Raw genomic sequence first — 20167 nt, forward strand, 5'->3', positions numbered from 1 at the left:
GCCATGACCCGAGGCAAGGGGATTATCTGGGATCACAGGTCTGTTGCACACAGAGGAAGAGAAGTACAAATCCAGGGATCCAGACACTGCATCTCTCACACACACCTAAGGATACAGCTAGCCAAGTGAAGACCCTGGGGGTTGGGGACACACAGTCACACACAGAGATACACATGGGATGCTACAAACACAGTGACAGTCCCCACTAAGGTGGGTGCGCAGTCATACAGAGAGGCATAGAGACATACCATTGTCATGGACATGGCCCCGTAGTCACAGAATCGACTGATACTGAGGCACAAAGACAGTGTCCTGTACGGTCACTGACATGCCAGTGGTGGGGGACAAGCACACCCATACAAGTTAGAGACACACAGGGTGTTAGAGACACATACCAACAGTTGCAAACAATCACACATCAGAGACCGTCCCAGGCTTGGCATAGGCAGACCTGTAATGCCATTGCTGGGACACAGAGTCACACACAGAAATACACAGGGTGTCATGAGCACAGTCATGCATATACAGAGTCAGAAACTAATACAGTCGCACACAGACAGGGGTGAGGTGTCACACTTGCATGTGTGTCTTGACAGTGGACACCACTGATGGTTCATCCACAAGTTGGGAACACACAGGGCATCACAGTCAATGACTTTCCAGTGTTCAAGTGCAATCGCATACACATTATGGCATGGGAATGGTCACAGAAATGCTGACACACCTACTGCTTAGCCCCTCAGAGTTGTGGGACAAAGTCCACACCCTCCCACATGCACAGAATCACAGACACCCAGAAGACTGTACAATTACAGGTGCACATGCAGCCACTGACACGTGGACACACAAGGACCCACATACACCCATGCCCAGACAGGCTTGCTTCCCACTGACATACATGGGGCCCATTCCTGACCCACAGTCACACTGCCACACACATACCTACACACCTTTGCTCAGTTCTGAAATGCTATAAAAATTCACGAAAATCTCCACATCCCAGCAGTACAGTACACACATACGTGCACACCTGGGGCCACAGGGCAAAATCACAAAAACACTCAGAACCCCACTGGACCCTAGGGCCTCAGTGAGGTTGGCCCAAGGTGTCAAACCAGGCTCTTTGCCCTCTCAGTGAGGTAGGTGAAGGGAGGTGTTAGGGTGAATTCCCCGTAACAATGGCAGTTACATGGCTGTTCGGCATAGATTAGCTCAAACTTCAAAAAAATCCCCTGAAGTTATTATAATTGGCCCAGGGTGAGAAAACCCTGGGCACAGATGAGTTAGGCACTAGCCCAGAATCACGGAGCCAATGAGCAGAACTTGTCTCCTTCTCTGCTGTCAGAGCTGTATCCTCACAGCGCTTAAAACTGCGCCTAGCAGGGACGCCTGGTGGCTCAGCGCTTGAGCGTTTGCCTTCGGCCCAGGGCGTGATCCCGGGAGTCCCGCATCGGGCTCCCGGCGTGGAGCCTGCTTCTCCCTCTCCCTGTGCCTCTCATTAATAAATTAAATCTTAAAAAAAAAAAAAAAGTAAGAAAACCCTGCGCCTAGCACACGGTTAGCGCTCAGTAAAGGTTAGTTGAACAAATGAAGGAATCTCATCACTTCTACCTTTAATATCTCTACCTTTAATATCTCATTCCCACATTTCAGGTGGGAAAACCGGAGCCTCCAGGTGGATTCACAGGGCCCCCAAGTCCAGCCTCCCAGCGGGAACGGTCCACTCACTCTCCCCACCGCCCAGCTCTCTGACGGTAATGGGGGTGGGACCTGGCCCGGTATGAGGCGGGACCAAGGTCTTTCTGCTTTCCTATTGGTGCTCCTCCATTTGGGGCGGGATCTCTCTAAACCCGCGTTCTTGATTTGCTGCTCCCTGGTGGCCCGTGACCTGGAAGCAATCTGGGTAAAATGGTGGCGCCCAGAGTTAAGACAGAGCCGGGCCGGAGTCCGCGGCTTGCCGCGTGAGTATGTAGGTCGCGCGTGGGGAAAGTGAGCTCGAGCTGCTGGGTCCAGGGGGTACCGGTTCTGGGCCGGCAGGGCGGGAGAGCGGCCCAGGGCGACGCAGCTGCAGGGTCAGGGCACCATGACCTTTTGAGGTGCGGGGCTGGGACGTGCTGGGAAAGGACGCTTTCAATGTACTCACGTCCCCACATCCCTAATCTCCTATTTGCAGATGAGACAGCTGAGGCCCAGAGAGGTTAAGGTCCTCTCCCGAAGTCACGCCGCTAGTTGGCAGCTAGGCTGGAATTCGAACCCACGTCAGTCCGTTTCTCCTAAGGAACCCAGAATACCAGCCCAGAGCTGCTGTAAGTACTCCCTGCCATGGGGTTCAGACTTCTAGATCATAGACGTTTTGTAGAAATTTAGCTCTTCTCCCCCCTTCAACTGATACCTGTTAGGCACCTACCATATACCAGGCACTGTCCAGGTGCTGGAAACACAGCAATGAAGAAGACAGTCTCCGATCTCCTGGGGGAGCCAGGCGTTAAAAAAGTCAGAAGTGGAGGGAACAGGTGATTTCAGATGTTAATAATTGCTAGTAATTCATTCATCAGGGCGATAGGGGCTTTAAATTGGGAGTGGAGTTGTGGTCAGGGGAAGCCTCTCCTTTGAATATAGACCTGAGTGACCAGAGACAGGTGTGGACTGATCTGGGGGGAGAAATTTCCAAACAGAGGGAAAAGCAAATGCAAAGGCTCTGAAACTAGAATAAATTTAGCTTGTTTGAGAAACAGTGTAGCTAGAGCTGCCAGTAATGAGTTGAGTTTGGAGAAGGGGCACCTGGGTGGCTCAGTCGGTTAAGTATCTGCCTTCCGCTCAGGTCATGATCCTGAAGACCTGGGCTGGAGCTCCTGATTGGGCTCCCTGCTCCGTTGGGGGTTGGCTTCTCCCTTAGCTCCTCTCCCTGCTCATGTACTCTCTCTCAAATAAATAAATAAAATCTTTAAAAAAAAAAAAAAAAAAAAAAGAAGAGTTGAGTTTGGAGACCCTGACTGAGAGGTAGACCCGGACTGAATATTTTAAGTGTGACACTAGCAATTTCTAGTCAGAGAACACTGAATTTAGTTTACATTCTAAAAAGCTCCCTCTGGCCATGGCAGGGAGAATTGACTGGTGGGAAGGCTGGGTAGGTATTAAGGAAAGATCATGGATTGAGGTGGTGGCTTGCAGATGGAGAGAAATGGATGGATTTGAAGTACTCATCAGGACTACTTGGTGAATTGAATGAGGGACATAGTGGACTCAGAAATGACTCCTAGGTCTGTGGCCTGAATGACTAGGAATGGTGGTGTCATTGGGTAGGAGGGGAAGAACAATTTTATTTTATTTTTTTTTAATTTTTATTTATTTATGATAGCCACACAGAGAGAGAGAGAGAGAGAGGCAGAGACACAGGCAGAGGGAGAAGCAGGCTCCATGCACCGGGAGCCCGATGTGGGATTCGATCCCGGGTCTCCAGGATCGCGCCCTGGGCCAAAGGCAGGCGCCAAACCACTGCGCCACCCAGGGATCCCGGAAGAACAATTTTAAGCAGAGATATCATTCTGAAGCAAATGAAGTTTGAGATGGCCAGGTAAATGCTTAACTGACTGAGCCACCCAGGTGCCCCTGGAATGCTTTAAAATGCTGATGCCTGGGCCCTACATTTAGATACTTTGATTTATTATATACAGGGTATATGGCCTAAGCATAGGGATTTTTAAAAGCTCCCTAGATGATTCTAATATGAACAAAGTTTGAGAACCATTAGTGCTGCCTAAAATGATATAGAGAAGAGAGGAACAAATTGAAAGACACCTCAGACAAATCCAGAATGTGGGACTATTTGCAATTTTACTGCTCAAAGTGTGATTCCCAGACCAGCAGCAGCAGCATCATTTGGAAGCCTGTTGGATGTGTAAGGTCTTTAGCTCTACCCCAGACTTGCTGAACCAAAATCTTCATTTTAACAAGATCCTGGGTGATTTATCTGCATGTTCAAATTTGCAGACATTGCAAACTTTTTTTTTTTAAGATTTTATTTATTTATTTATGAGAGACCCAGAGAGAGAGGCAGAGACAGGCAGACTCAATCCCAGGACCGTGGGATCATGAGCTGAAGGCAGAAGTTCAACTGCTGAGTCACCCAGGTGTCCCAGACATTGCAAACTTTATTTTTTTTTTAAGATTTATTTATTTATTTATTCATGAGATATATAGAGAGAGAAGCAGAGACACAGGCAGAGGGAGAAGCAGGCTCCATGCAGGGAGCCCGATGTGGGACTCGATCCTGGGACTCCAGGATCACGCCCTGGGCCGAAGGCCCGCGCTAAACCACTGAGCCACCCAGGGATCCTCCATTGCAAACTTTAAAGAAGGAAGTGGGTCTTGCTTATTGACTGAGAAAAAGCCTGGATTCTAGGAAAATCTAGAATGCCAAGAAAGTGGGAGGAGGGTCTCACCCATGGTGCATGTTTCTGAGAAATTGAGCAAAATGAGGCCTAAGAAATAATCATTGGCTTTGGTAAGTGTAAAACACAAAAGGGAACTTTATAAATGATGTCAGTGAAATGGTTGGGGCAGCAGCCAAGCTTGAGAGGGTGAAGAAGCATAGTTTGTATATGTATATACCTCTTGGGAGAAGCTTTGCTGTGAAAAATGCAGAGATGTGGAGCAAAACCTGGAGGGAGTCTCTGGGACAAGATGGGAGATGCTAGAGAAAGTTCAAATGGTAATAATAATCCAGACACTTCCCAGCTCATTTTGTGAAGTCAGCATTCCCCGATACCAAATCAGACACTCAAAGAAAACTACACACCATTATCTCTTATGAATATAGATGTAAAACTCCTTAACAAAATAACTAGCAGACCAAGTTTTCGCAACATACCAAAAGGATTATACACCATAACCAAGTGGAATTTGTCCAGAAATTGCAAGATTAGTTTAAAATCTGGAAATCAGTTAATGTAATATGTCATATTAATAGAATAAAAGACAAAAACTACATGATTGTTTCCATAGATGCAACAAAAAGTACTTCACAAAATCTGCTACCCTTTCTGATGAAAACCGTCAACATCTAGGTATAAAAAGGGATTTTTTTTTTTTTAAGATTTGTATCTATTTATTCTAGAGAGAAAGAGAGCATGAGAGTGGGTGCAAGCTGGGGAAGGAGCAGAGGGAGAGGGACAAGCAGTCTCCACGCTGAGCACAGAGCCCAATGCAGGACTCAATCCCATGACCCTGAAATCAAGACTTGAGCTGAAATCAAGACTCAGATGCTAGACTGACTGAGCCACTCAGGCACCCCTAGAAGGGAATTTCTTTCACCTTATAAAGGCCATTTATGAAAAACTCACAGCTCACATCATACTTAATGATGAAAGACTGGATACATTTCCCCTAAGATCAAGAATAAGAAAAGGATATTTACTCTTGCCACTTCTTCTTCTTCTTTTTTTTTTTTTAAGATTTTATTTATTTATTTGAGAGAGAGAGAGAGAACATGAGCAGGGGGTGAGGAGAGGGAGAAGGAGGCTCCCTGCTGACCAGGTAGCCCAACTTGGGGCTCAGTCCCAGGACCCTGAAATCATGACTTGAGCTGAAGGCAGATGTTTAACCAACCGAACCACCAGGAGCCTCTATTCCTGCGACTTCTATTTGACATTTTACTAGAGGTTCCAGCAAGGGCACTGGGGAAAGGAAAACACATCCAGTTTGGAAAGGAAGAGGTAAAACTATATTTGCACGTGATGTGATCTGGTATATAGAAAATCCTAAAGAATGCAGTAAAAAGCTATTAAAACTAATAAGTGAGTTCAACAAAGTTGCAGAATATAAGATCAATATATAAAAATAATTTGTGGGATCCCTGGGTGGCGCAGCGGTTTGGCGCCTGCCTTTGGCCCAGGGCGCGATCCTGGAGACCCAGGATCGAATCCCACATCGGGCTCCCGGTGCATGGAGCCTGCTTCTCCCTCTGCCTGTGTCTCTGCCTCTCTCTCTTTCTCTCTGTGTGACTATCATAAATAAAAAAAAAAAAAAAAAAAAAAAAAGCCAGACCCTGTATCTAGTATGGAGGGTTTGTTTGTTTAAAAAAAATAAATAAATAAAATAAAAATAAAAATAAAAATAATTTGTATTCCTATACGCTGACACTGAACAATGCAGAAATGAAATTAAGAAAACAATCCCATTTGTAATAGCTTCATAAAGAATGAGACATGAATAGGGGCTCCTGGCTGGTTCAGTTAGTAGAGCATGCAGTTCTTGATCTCAAGGGTTGTGAGTTCAAGCCCCATGTTGAGTGTAGAGATTACTTAAAAATAAATCTTAAAAAAAAAAAGGAAATATAAATAAATTTAACAAAATAAGTAAAAGATTCATATGCTGCAAGCTATAAAATATTCTTAAGAGAAGTTAAAGATGATTTAAATAAATGGAGAGGTAGCCCATGTTCATGGATCAGAAGACTTAATATTATTAAGTCAAGTCTTATATTATTATTATTATTATTATATTCCTAAACTGACCTATAGACTCAATATAATCCCTATCAGAATCCCTCTGACTTTCTTCAGACATTGACAACTGATTCTAAAACTTATATGCAATAGCAAGGGACCCAGAATAGCCAAAACAATTTTGTAAAAAAAAGAACAGTTTGAAGACTTATAGTTCCTGATTTTAAAACTTAACAAAACTAGGGATGCCTGGGTGGCTCAGCGGTTTGGCGCATGCCTTTGGCCCAGGGCATGATCCGGGGTCCCAGGATTGAGTCCCACATCAGGCTCCCTGCATGAAGCCTGCTTCTCCCTCCACCTATGTCTCTGCCTCTCTCTCCCTCTCTGTGTCTCTCATGAATAAATAAATAAAATCTTTTAAAAAAAATAAATAAATAATAAAACTTACAAAACTTATAATAATCAAAATGGTGTGGTGCTGGCATAAGATCCAACATACAGATCAATGGAATTGGGAGCCCAGAATTAAGCCCTTACATTTATGGTCAATTGATTTTCAGCAAGAATGCCAAGACAAAAGAGAAAACACTTATGATAAGCACTGAGTAATGTATAGAATTGTTGAATCACTATATTGTAGCATGGAAACTAATACAACTGTGTTAACTATACTGAAATTAAAATTTTAAAACTTAATTTTAAAAAAAGAATGCCAAGACAAAAAAAATGGGGGAAAGAACGGTCTCTTAAACTAATAGTACTAGGACAACTGGATATCCACTTGAAATGAGTACCTTTTTCACATCATACATAAAAATTCAAGGTGGATAATAGGACTAAATGTAAGAGCTAAGACTAGTAAACTCTTAGAAGAAAATATCAATAAATCTTTTTTTATTTTTTTAATTTTCTAATATTTTTTTAATTTTTATTTATTTATGATAGTCACAGAGAGAGAGAGAGAGGCAGAGACACAGGCAGAGGGAGAAGCAGGCTCCATGCACCGGGAGCCCGATGTGGAATTCGATCCCGGGTCTCCAGGATCGCGCCCTGGGCCAAAGGCAGGCACCAAACCGCTGCGCCACCCAGGGATCCCCAATAAATCTTTTTAAAAAATTTATATTATTTGAGAGAGAGGGAGAGCATGGGGGGAGGGGCAGAGGGAGAGGGAGGAGGAGTCCCAAGCAGACTCTACACTGAGCATGGAGCTTGATGCAGGGGCTCAGTCTTATGACCCTGAGACCATGACATGAGCCCAAACCAAGAGTCAGACACCTAACCAGCTACACCACCCAGGCACTCGAACATACCAGTTAGTATATGACCCTGGCCTCAGCACTGGTTTTTTAGATACAATATCAAGATCATAGCTATAAAGAAAAACGTAAATTGAACATCATCAGAATAAGACTTGTGCTGGAAACAGGAACATCAAGAAAGTGAAAAGAGGACCCAAGGAATGGGAGAAAGTATTTGTAAATCACAAGGGTTAGTATCCAGAATATATAAAGAACTCTTACAACTCAGTGAATAAAAGGTAAGTGGCCCAATTTGTTAAATGGATAGAGGATCTAAACACACATTTTTCCAAAAAAGAAACCCGATGGCCGGGCAGCCCAGGTGGCTCAGCGGTTTAGTGCCGCCTTCAGCCCAGGGCGTGATCCTGGGGACCTGGGATCGAGTCCCATGTCGGGCTTCCAGCATGGAGTCTGCTTCTCCCTCTGCCTTGTCTCTGCCTCTCTCTCTGTGTCTCTCATGAATAAACAAATAAAAATCTTTTTTAAAAAGTTAGGTTCTGGGGACGCCTGGGTGGCTCAGCGGTTAAAGCATCTGCCTTCAGCCCAGGGCGTGATCCTGGAGACTTGGGATCGAGTCCCACATCGGGCTTCCAGCATGGAGTCTGCTTCTCCCTCTGCCTGTGTCTCTGCCTCTCTATCTGTTTCTTGAATAAATAAATAAAATCTTAAAAAAAAAAAAAAGAAAGAAAGAAAGAAACCCAATGGCCAATAAGGACATGAAAAGATACTTGGCATCAATTTTTAGGGAAGTGCAAATCCAACCTTGAGATATCACTTCACACTCACTAGTGTGTCTAATCAATAAGACAACAGGGGCACCTGGGTGGCTCAGTGGTGATCCTGAGGTCCTGGGATCGAGTCCCGCATCAGGCTTACTGCAGGAAACATGCATCTCCCTCTGCCTATGCCTCTGCATCTCTGTGTGTGTGTGTGTCTCATGAATAAATAAATAAATAAATAAATTTAAAAAATAAAAAAGACAAAAGAATTGTCAAGGGTATAGAGAAATCGGAACCCTTATGTATTGCTGGGGATAATATAAAATGGTGTGGCCACTTAGAGAACAGTTTGGCAGGGGCGCATGGCTATGTCGGTTGCTACACTCTTTTTTTTTTTTTTTTTAAGATTTTATGTATTTATTCATGATATAGAGAGAGAGGCAGAGACACAGGCAGAGGGAGAAGCAGGCTCCATGCCGGGAGCCCAACGCAGGACTCCATCCCAGGACTCCAGGATCATGCCCTGGGCCAAAGGCAGGCGCTGAACCACCCAGCCACCCAGCACGCGACTCTTGATCTGGGGTTCATGAGTTCAAGCCCCATGTTGGGTGTAGAGCCTACTTAAAAAAACAGTTCAGCGGTTCCTCAAAATGTTAGACATAGAATTACCATATGTCTCAGCAATTTGACTTCTATGTATATACCTAAGAGGTATGTAAACACCTGTTCACACAGAACTTCCACACAAGTGTTCATAGCAGCATTAGTCATAATAGTCAAAAGGTGGAAACAACCCCAAATGTCCATCAATTGATGAAGGGATAAACAAAACATAGTTATATTTGTATAATGGAATTTTTTGGCAATTAAAATGAACGAAGTCTGATACATGCTACAACATGGATAAACCTGAAACCCCTACTAGACTCCGTTTATATGAACTACCTAAAGTAGGCAAATTATAGAGACGGTAGGTTAGTGGTTGTCTGAGGGAAAATGAAAGGTACTGCTGATGGGTATAGGTTTTCTTTTTTGGGTAACAAGAACGTTCTAAAATCAGATTGCAGTAATAGTTGCATGACTCTTATTCTAAAAAACCATTGAATTGGGGCACCTGTGTGGCTCAGTTGGTTGAGTGTCTGCCTTTAGCTCAGGTCATGATCCCAGAATCCTGGGATCGAGCCCCACATCGGGCTCCCTGCTCAGCAGAGAGCCTCTCCTTCCCTCTGTGCTCTCTCTCACTTCTCTGTCACTATCTCTTTCTCTCAAATAAGTGAACAAAATCTTAAAAAAGGAAAAATTGAATTTTATACTTGAAAAAGATGAATTACATGATATGTGAATAAAGCTGTTTTTTTTTTTTTTTTTTTTTTTTTTTTTTTTTTTAAGCGTTTGGGTGGCTCAGTTGGTTAAGCCTGTGACTATTGTTTTGTTTTCGACTGAGGTCAGGATCTCAGAGTCATGAGATCAAGTCCAGAGTCGAGCTCTGCACTGGGCATGGAGCCTGCTTAAGTTTCTCTCCCTTTCCCTCTGCCCCTCCCCCTACTCATGTGCATGCTCTCTCTCTAAATTTAAAATAAATAAATCTTAAAAACACAAAAAAGATCCAGTAGGGAGGGGGACCATGGCAGGGGCAAATTCCTCAAGATACTGGAGTGTTTAGCCCCATAAAGTAGGGATGCTTGATTGTAACAGCGGTTTAAGTCCATCTTGCGGATGAGACCAATGGGGCTGGTGAGTTAGAACATGGTCTCTGCCCATGAGGGGTCTCATTTCTGTTAGCAGGTCGGCTTCCAGGCTGATGCTGTCTTTCCTCTCTTGGCCAGGTGGCTGTCTGACGAGCAGCGGCATGAGCTGGGCCCAAGCCATCCTGCTGGCCCGGGGCCTCTCTTGGGGCTGGGGAGGCATCTGTGGGGCTGCCCTCACTGGAGCCCCCTTCTCTCAGGTAACCACTGGCTGAACAGTTGTCTGGTCCCATCAGCTGGCCTATGTGGTCTGCGGGTCAGATGAACTGCCTTACTCATTTTAAGAAGTGCTGCTGCCCATGTGGGTAAGGGGGTTGAATTTGGAAATGATATAAGCTAAATAGATTCGAGTGGTGACTGTAAGTAACTCCTATATCCATTTGTAAAGATGTGAGCAGAACACTGAATTTCCATCCCTTCCCAGAGTGACCAGATGGCCCAAGCCCATCAACAGGTATAGACAGCAGCAACAGTGAGGGTGGCAGTAATGATAATAATCAGGCATACCTTGCTGTATTGTGCTTCATAGATAATGCGGATTTTTTTGGGTTTTGGGCTTTTACAAATTGAGGGTTTGTGGCAACCCTCCATTGAGCAAGTCTTTTGGGGCCATTTTCTGACATTTGCTCATTTCACATCTCTGTGTCACATTTTGGTAATTCTTGCAGTATTTCAAACCTCCTCATTATTATCATGTGTGTTATGGCGATCTGCAAGCAGCGATTATGACCTGCTGAGAGCTCAGATGCTGGTTAGCATTTTTAGCACTATTTTTTAGTTAAGGTACATACGTTTTTGTAGAGATAATGTTATTGCACACTTTTATAGACTACAGTATAGTGTAAACCTAACTTTTCTGATGCATTGGGAAGCCAAAAAACTCATATGACCCCTTTATTGTGATATTTGCTTTATTGTGGAGGTCTGGAACTGAACCCTCCATATTTCCAAGATGTGCCTGTGCCAGGCCCTGCTCTCTGGTGTTTATTTACATTATCTTGTTTGTGGTTGTGATGTCTCCCTTTCCTGTCTGATTTTTGACCTGTGCATCTACCACCTGTAGAATTAGTTGTGTACAATTTCATTTTAAATGGACACTTTTGGTAGGATACTATCCACACAGGGGTTAACAAACATTTTCATAAAGAGTCAGATAGTAAATACTTTTGGTTTTACAAGCTACACAGTCTCTGTTAAAACTACTTGACTCTGCCAGTGTAGAGCAAAAACAACCCCAGGGACATAATGAATGTGCCTGGCTGTATTCTAAATACAACTTTATTGGGATCCCTGGGTGGCGCAGCAGTTTGGCGCCTGCCTTTGGCCCAGGGCGCAATCCTGGAGACCCGGATTGAATCCCACATCGGGCTCCCGGTGCATGGAGCCTGCTTCTCCCTCTGCCTGTGTCTCTGCTTCTCTCTCTCTCTGTGTGTGTGACTATCATAAATAAATAAAAATTAAAAAAAAACAAACATGAATGCCTTTAAAAAAATAAAAATAAAAAAAAATAAATACAACTTTATTGACAAAAGCAGGCAGCTGGCCATATTTGTCCCCCCAGCAGCCTCCACTCCCCACCCTGGGGAACAAGGTCTGCTTGACCCAAGGGAAACACCATCATAACAGATGGGGAAACTGAGGCCTGAGCAGTGAAATGAGATGTGGGCGCCACCTAGCAGAGGACAGTCAAGCCAAGATTCCCGCTGACTCCAAAGTCTGCATTTTTTTTTTAAAGATTTTATTTATTTATTCATGAGAGACACAGAGAGAGAGAGAGTGGCAGAGACACAGGCAGAGGGAAAAGCAGGCTCCATGCAGGGAGCCTGACATGGGACTCGATCCTGGGTCTCCAGGATCACACCCTGGGCTGAACGTGGCGCTAAACCGCTGAGCCACCCGGGCTGCCCTGCATTTTCTTTTTTCTTTTTTTCTTTTCTTTTTTTTTTTTTTTTTTTTGCATTTTCTTTTTTAAACTCACTTATTGAGATATATCTTTTGAATAGATAACCTGGTTAGTTACAGTGGGCAGTTCAAATAATTCTAGGGCTATACCATGACAAGATTCTGTCCCTCTTTTGCTTGGTCACCACTTAACTCCCCTCTCTCGAGGCAAGAGATGTTTACAGGAGCATTTCCTGTAGATGCATTTCCTCCCAGAGATAGTTTACAGGAGCAAAAAAATGTATATACCCACAGTCAACTCTCATTATCCACAGTAGTTAGTTTTATAAAGTGGCCGCATACCCTGAATTAGTGGATACCCAACTACTGCTTCCAGGGAAATAAGGGGTAGGCTCCTGTGAGCCTCTGCTCACATAATCATCAGCCAGTCAATACAAACCTGTGTGTGTGTGTGTGGGGGGGGGGTGTATGTTTCTGTTTAAATACATCTTATTTGATATGTATCGTTGATTCATGAACATTGAACTCCCAGCCACCAGCACTATAACTCATGCCTGAATGAAGCTCATCTACCCCGTGTTATTTTCTCTATAAGGAGTAGCAGAGCCTTCTTGCAGGGAAGAACACTAATCAGCCCTTCAGCAGTATGCTTGGGGGCCATTTTAGCGAAATCCACCAACAAAAAGATGTGAAAAACATAGACTAAATAAAATCTCTAAGAGGACACTTGTTGACAGCATGTGAGCCAAAACAAGAAGGCCAAGCGTTGCCTTTTTCGATCTCAGTTAGGAATGAACAGGGCTTGGGCGACTCAAATTGTTCAGTGCCCTGCATGTGTCTTCGAGTGACCAGGAAAGTGTTAAGAGTATTGACTCTTAGATTACAAATCATTTGTTAGCAAGTTGGTAAATTTGCAACTAATGAATCCACAAATAATGAAGACCTATTGTATATATAAGGTGGTGAGGTTTTCTTACACCTCTGGGAACTTATTCTACACATCGTGTCACACGTCGCTTTTTTTTTGTTTGTTTCATGATATACCTTGGACTTGGTACTGGGTCACACACAAGACCCTCCTCAGGGGCTCTCATAGATGCAGGGGCTCCTTGTCCAGGTTCATGGCCATTTGCTGAACCATTTCCTTGCTGATGCACATTGGGACCGTTTCCACTGCTACAGTGGACATACAGAAGTCATTTGGCACAGGTTTGTTTAGACCTGTCAGATTTACAAACCAGACACAGGGTCACTGCCTCAGAGGGTGTGTGTTTGTCCTGGTGATTGTGGCCAAGTGGCCTCCACTTGAAACCAAGTGGTTTCACTGTTGTTTTCTCACACTTTGTAACGGTGACTAATCTTAGGCTTGGAACCACAGTACCACACTTCCCCAGAGGCACTTAGGGATGCCCATTGGCATGTCCTCCAGGAGAGAGCCAGCCTGGGAGTCCTCCCCGGGGCCCTGGGAGGTGCCAGATCCCAGCAGCGATTTTCTGTCCCCAGGCACCTCTCTGGGCCCCACGGGGCCTCCACCGCAGCGCAACCGCCTGTAACTCTGACTCATGGCTGGTCCCTCCCTCGCCTGAGCCCCCGAAGGGACCCCCGAAGGCCCTGGCCCCCCACGAGGAGCTGTTTACACAGGCACTGGGAGGCACGCGGGACAAGGCGAACTTTGTGCGGGCTGTGCAGAACTTTGGGCAGCATAACGTGTACAAGCGGGGCCACGTGGACTTCATCTACCTGGCCCTGCGCAAGATGCGGGAGTACGGCGTCGAGCGAGACCTGGCCGTCTACAACCTGCTGCTTGACGTCTTCCCCAAGGAGGTCTTCCGGCCTCGAAGCATCTTCCAGACCATGTTCATCCACTATCCTCGGCAGCAGGAGTGTGGAATTGCTGTCCTAGAACAAATGGAGAGCCATGGTGAGGCCAGCAGGCTCAGGGGTGGGGAGTGTGTTACTTCCTTCTCCCAGGCCTTGGGCCCCTTCACCACTCCATGGCTTTGACTTGTCTTTTCTCTCTCCATCTGTCTGTTTGGCTGGGCTGACCCTCCTCCCCCTCCCTCATCTCTCCTGTTTCTCATGTCTTTCCTGTCTCCCTCTGACTTTTCCTTTCAATTCTAATTCTGTTCCCCCTTGTCATCCATCCCCTGCCTTCAATTCTTCCTGTCTCTGGTTCTTTCCATCTGGCCCTACTCCCAATTCCTTCTTGGTCCTGGTTCCTCTGCCCCTCTCCATATCCCATGTCTCTGTCTCCTCTTCTCCCTTCTGCCTAATGCAGGTGTGATGCCCAACAAGGAGACCGAGTTTCTACTGCTTCAGATATTTGGACGTAAGAGTTACCCTATGCTCAAGTTCATACGCATGAAGCTCTGGTTCTCCCGCTTCAAGAATATCAACCCTTTCCCTGTGCCCCGGGACCTGCCCCAGGACCCTGTGGACCTGGCCAAGCTGGGCCTGCGGCACATGGAGCCCAACCTCAACGCCACAGTCACCATTTACCAGGTACCCACCCCTGTCCCACACCTGCGGCCACAGCCACACTCCCAGGCTGGGTGGGCTCCCTCACTCACCCTGAGTGATTGTTGTGAAACATGAGCCCTCACCAAAGTCCCCTGGCCCTCACTCCTCACTGCAGCTTCACCTCTGACCTCTGCTCCTACCTTTCTCCCCACAGTCTATATCTGGGCATCTGTCTTCCTTTCTGGTCCTCAAGCCTTCCTTTTTTTTTTTTTTTTTTTTTAAGATTTTATTAATTTTTCTTTCTTTGAGGGTGGTTAGGAGAGGGGGAGGGGGAGAACCTTAAGCAGACTCCATGCTGAGCAGGGAACCTGACACGGGGCTTGATCCTACAACCCCAAGATCATGACCTGAGCCAAAATCAAGAGTTGACACTTCGACTGAGCCACCCAGGCATCCTGGTTCTCAAGCATTCTAGCCTTAGTGCTCACGGCTCCCTCTGCCGGGAACATCCCTCCCCAGGACTTCATGTTCTTCCAGTCTCAGCTATGCCATCCCTTCCTCAGGATCCCCTTCCTGACCACCCTGGCTGGGGCACTGGGTGCCTGGCTTGGTTGCTCATTCTCCATGACTCAGTTTCCCCTGTGTCTCCCAAGGCTCAGCACAGGGTCTGGCACAAAGCTGAGCTCAGCAGCTGTTTGTTGAATGACTAAATGAAATAGTCCACATACACATACACACACCCAGTGTCCTAGGGGCCCCACTCATACCAGACCACATGGAGGATCCTGTGGTCCTGGAGGCTGACACTAGATAACAGACAGTTTCTCTCAGAGCTTCTGGTTCAGAGATGGAGCACTGAGGGCTGTGGGAGCCCAGAAGAGACAGAAGGAAGGGGTTCCTGGAGGAGGTGAGGGCGAGCTGCACTTGGGCGGGACAAGAGAGGCAAGGAGAGCATTCTGGAATGGGGAGGAACGGGGAGCAGCATGGGCTTGGGTTCAGAGGACAGCTGGGGGATGCAAAAAGGGCTTCCTCTAGCCAGTGCTGGGGGTCGGGGTGGGGGAAAAGGGGCATGGAGCCACCAGGCTAAAGAGTGTGGTTTGAAACTGTTGGTGGGGAGGGAACCACCGGGAAGTTTTAAGAAGAGGAAGGACTGGGTGGGAGCCATGTTTCTGGAAGGAGTTTGGGTTTTGGAAGCACCTTCTGGTGGTCACATGGATGGTATTTGATGGGGGGCAGGGGTAGGGGTGGGCAGAGGACCTGAGGGATTAGGACAGTGGGTAATGTGATGTCCAGGAGAGAAAGGACAGAGGGACAGAGACTTGGCCTGGAGCATAATGCAGAGGAAAGGTAGTCTTTAACTCATTTTTTCATTTTGAAAAGTAAAGCATTAGAAACCAAACTGTACTCAAGAACACACAATGAAGACTCCTCTCGTAGTCTGGCCCCTCAGTCCCCAGGCTCCTTCCCCAGACATGACCAGGTCTATGTCTCCTTCCAAAGAGATCCTATGCATTTGCAAATAGTTATATTCTTTGTATGTATTCTTATCTCCCCTAATTATGAAAAGTACATACAGAAAGATTGGAAACATGGTAAAATGATCACCAGCACCACCTAGATTTAGAATGGGAACAATCCAAGACCCCATCAAGAGGGCATTGTCTATGAAGATTATTACACCTCAGTCAAATTGGTTAAAAAAAAAAAAAAGGTGAAAAGTTGAAGTTCATTCAGTGGTACATTAAGCTTCTTCAGTGTGAAGGGAGGGGAAATAAATGTGTACCTGTTTGCCTATTTTCAGAAAAATAAATAATGCAAAGATAAATCTGAAATGGATAGAAACAATTATCTCTGGGCTCGTGGAGGAGATAGGTAGAACAGGAGTGGAAGAGAGACATCTATTTAATATGGATTGACTTTTAAACTATGAAAATGTTTTAGTGTATTTTTTTAAATCAAAATGGGGAGGGAATTCCACCAAAATTGAAACAGACAAAAACAAATAGAAAACTTCTTCCAAGTCTGTTGTCCAACTGCCCATCCTTAGTAGCTTCTGTTCTAAGAACAAACATATGTATAGAGAAATCCTAAGCTTAATCTCATAGCGTTACGGTTAGCAGTAATATCAAAACTATTTCTGTAGTTTGATGGATAAGTAAGTGCATTACTGTTGATAGGAACCAAGATTTCTAGTGTGAGAAAAAGAGAGATAAAAATATACAAAGAAATGTTAAAGAAGAAAAAAAGAGAACTCCATAGTGTGAAATTATTTTTCACAGTGTGAAATTTATTTATTTATTTATTTATTTATTTATTTATTTATTTATTTATTTATTTATTTATTTTTTCATGGTGTGAAATTTAAAATGAAAAAATCAGTATTGGGGCACCTGAGTAGTTCAGTCGGTTAAGTGTCTGACTCTTGATTTCAGCTCAGGTTATGATCTCAGGGTTCTGAGATCAAACTCCATGTCAGGCTCTGAGCTGGGTATGTGAAGCCTGTTTAAAATTCTCTCTCTCCCTCACCCCTCTCACTCCCCCACCCCGCCCTGCACATGCTCTCTTTCTTCCTAAGAAAAAGAAAAAAAAAAAAAGTATAGGTGCCTGAGTAGCTCAGTTGGTTAAGCGTCCAACTCTTGAACTCAGCTCAGGTCTTCACCTCAGGGTTGTGAGTTCAAGCCCCGTGTTTGGCTCCACAGTGGATGTGGAGCCTACTTTAAAAAAAAAAATCGGGGGCAGCCCGGGTGGCTCAGTGGTTTAGCGCCGCCTTCAGCCCAGGGTGTGTGATCCTGGAGGCCCAGGATCGAGTCCCACGTCGGGCTCCCTGCATGGAGCCTGCTTCTGTCTCTGCCTCTCTCTCTGTCTCTCTCTCTCTCTCTCATGAATAAATAAATAAATTTTTAAAAAATAAGTATAATTATATTACTCAGTAAAAAGGCCCAGGAGCAAAACATACTTTTTCCTTCTCTAAGAAACTGATACTTTATTTATTTATTTATTTATTAAGATTTAAATTTATTTATTCATGAGAGACACAGAGAGAGAGAGAGAGAGGCAGAGACACAGGCGGAGGGAGAAGCAGGCTCCATGCAGGTTGCCCAAAGTGGGACTCATCCCAGGACTCCAGGATCACGCCCTGAGCCAAAGATAGGCGCTGAACCGCTGAGCCACCCAGGCATCCCAAAACTGATACTTTAAAAATGTTTCTCTAGTAGCACAGATGTACACATATTCTCCACCTTGCCTTTTGCTGTTTTCCCTTAAGAATATGACTGGGAGCCCGTTCTATGACTATACCCATTGACTCACCTCAGTTTTTTTTAACTTGGTGGATGATCGTTGTCTACTCTCAGACATTTCAATTAAAGAATATATGCATTTTTAAAATTAAATTTCATTTGGTTTGGTTTTTGAATCACGGCAGTATATAAACTCAGAAAGATATAAAAAAGATTTTCTTTCCTCCCTGTTTTCTACAGAGGCAAAAACTGAGTTGCTCCTGTGTCTCCTTCTTGGAGTATACTGTACATGTGAAATTATTCTTTTTAAAACTTCACAGTAAGCATGGAGCATTTACTATGTGCCAGGCACTGTTCTCAGCATTTTAGAACCATCTAAATTAAGTGCTGTTATCCTCATTTTGCATCTGGAAAAACAGGCACACAGGTACACTGACTTGACCTCAGTCACAATGGCAGTGGCAGATCCCGGATTTTAGCACAGGTAGGCAGACTCCAGGGTTCCCTCTGTGTGCACATCTGAAATGTCCGCAGCTAATGCCAAATTGGATCAAAGTAAGGAAGGGATGGGCTTGAGGGATGGGTAGGAGTCCCAAAGGAGCCCTGAATTCACAAGCTGGGAGTCACAAGCTTCCACCCCTACTCCTCCTTGCAGATGCCTTCTTCCAAAGACTCCACAGGTGCAGCAGATCCCACCGAGCCCCACATTGTAGGTAAGGCTCTGGCATGAGGTGGCTGGATTCTCACCAGGCCTGCTGGGTGGGCTCCCTAGGCCTTTGGGCAGAGCCCATCAGCCAGGGCCCCCTGGCCATATGTGTCTCCACACCAGGAATCCAGACTCCTGATCAGCAGGCTGCCCTGGCCCACCACAACCCAGCCCGGCCTATCTTCGTCGAGGGCCCCTTTTCCCTTTGGCTCCGAGACAAATGTGTCTATTATCACATCCTCAGAGCTGACTTGCTGCCTCCTGAGGAGAGGGTAAGGGCCCAAAGCATGCATAGGGGGCATCACCCCAAGGGCTCCTCTGAGGAGGGCTCCTTGAGGTCTCAGAGGTGCAGGTGAAAGGGGTAGGGATAGCTCCTGGTTTGGGGAGGTAGGCTGCAAATCCTGAGCCTCTGACCCTGCTGTACCTGCCTCCCTGGGGTAGGAAGTGGAGGAAATTCCGGAGGAATGGAATCTCTACTACCCAATGCAGCTAGACCTGGACTACGGAAGGAGTGGCTGGGATGACTACGAGTTTGACATCCATGAAGGTAAAACTGGGATGGGCAGTGTTCCAAACATTGGACAGGATGAGGCCTCTGGGGTGGAAGGGTGGCACCCAGGCTGATACCCAGAGCAGTTGCCACATGCAGACCCAGTAGATGTCCAAGTACACACACACACACACACACACACACACACCACTCCCCAGGGGCTCCAGGCCTGTCAGCCCTTGGTCATAGAACATCTCTGTGCTGGCTACTGAGTATGACCAGGACAGGCCAAGTCCATGCCCTTGAGCAGCTCTGGGCCATAGGGAAACAGGCAAGTTAAGTTATATTCTTGGGGCCTCAGGGGAGGAGCACACCACCCAGCATCGGGTGGGATGCAGGGAGGACTTCTTGGTGGAAGGCTGAAGAACCAGGAGGCATCACTCAGGTGAAGCATGGGGTTGGCAGTCTAGGCAGAGGGGATATCTTGTGCAAAAGCTTTGACGCACAAGAAACATCCCACCTGTGGCCTAGAAGGGGTGCAGGCATGGGGATGCTCCTCCAATCCACACTGAACAAACTCTGAGCACCTGTTTCTTCCAACAGTGGAGGAAGGCCCTGTCTTCGCCATATGCATGGCGGGTGCCCACGACCAAGCCACGCTGGCCAAGTGGATCCAGGGCTTACAGGAGACCAACCCAGCCCTGGCCCAGATCCCTGTGGTCTTCCGCCTGGCAGGGTCCACCGGGGAGCTCCTGGGGTCATCCTCGGGGCTGGAGGATCCGCCCCCGCCCCCACCAGAGGGCCAGGAAGAAGAGGAAGACAATCAGCAGCGGCAGCAGCAGGGCCAAAGCTGAGCTTGGGCTGTCACCAGCACAAGCTGTGGACTGGTGTGATAGCATGAGATGCCTTTTGAGTGTACAGCAAATAAAAGTTTTCCGTCTTGGGGCTGCCCTCTCTCTTCTCTAGCAGCGTGGCGTCTCTGTCCCTTTAATGCCTGGTGGCCTGGCTTTTCAAGGGATCTGCGGCATCCTGGACGGACAGATCGGACCCAGGCTTTCCCTCTGCCTTCACCTGACAGCGCCTACCCTTCCCGTCATCCCCAGGATGCATTCAGGATGAGGCGTGGCGAGGGGAGCCCCTACGTCCCAGGGTCTACACGTCC

The 20167-nt window shown here is 46.2% G+C and overlaps 1 protein-coding gene across 4 annotated transcripts; it reads left to right on the forward strand.

Annotated features, from left to right (window-relative positions):
- Positions 1 to 1831: 1831 nt before the first annotated feature.
- On the forward strand, positions 1832 to 19950 carry ECSIT (ECSIT signaling integrator). Of its 4 annotated transcripts, none has more exons than XM_072787286.1 (9): positions 1832 to 1961; positions 2174 to 2306; positions 10290 to 10408; positions 13614 to 14031; positions 14389 to 14612; positions 18465 to 18522; positions 18639 to 18787; positions 18957 to 19062; positions 19609 to 19950. In XM_072787286.1, exons 2-9 carry the CDS (start codon positions 2174 to 2176, stop codon positions 19857 to 19859), a joined length of 1458 nt encoding a protein of 485 aa, XP_072643387.1. In that variant the 5' UTR covers positions 1832 to 1961; the 3' UTR covers positions 19860 to 19950. The 4 variants fall into 4 exon arrangements, with proteins under 4 accessions (XP_072643387.1, XP_072643386.1, XP_072643388.1 ...); XM_072787285.1 differs by having other exon boundaries at positions 1882 to 1969; XM_072787287.1 differs by having other exon boundaries at positions 1943 to 2072.
- Positions 19951 to 20167: the final 217 nt, after the last annotated feature.

The sequence above is a fragment of the Canis lupus genome, chromosome 19, assembly GCF_048164855.1.
Source record: "Canis lupus baileyi chromosome 19, mCanLup2.hap1, whole genome shotgun sequence".
NCBI classification, from domain to species: domain Eukaryota; kingdom Metazoa; phylum Chordata; class Mammalia; order Carnivora; family Canidae; genus Canis; species Canis lupus.

Coding starts and splice junctions, on each gene's coding strand:
- ECSIT (XM_072787286.1), top strand. CDS start 2,174: ATGAGACAGCTGAGGCCCAGAGAGGTTAAGGTCCTCTCCCGAAGTCAC. Junction 18,523..18,638: donor CACCGAGCCCCACATTGTAG/GTAAGGCTCTGG, acceptor TCTCCACACCAG/GAATCCAGACTCCTGATCAG. Junction 18,788..18,956: donor TGCTGCCTCCTGAGGAGAGG/GTAAGGGCCCAA, acceptor TCCCTGGGGTAG/GAAGTGGAGGAAATTCCGGA.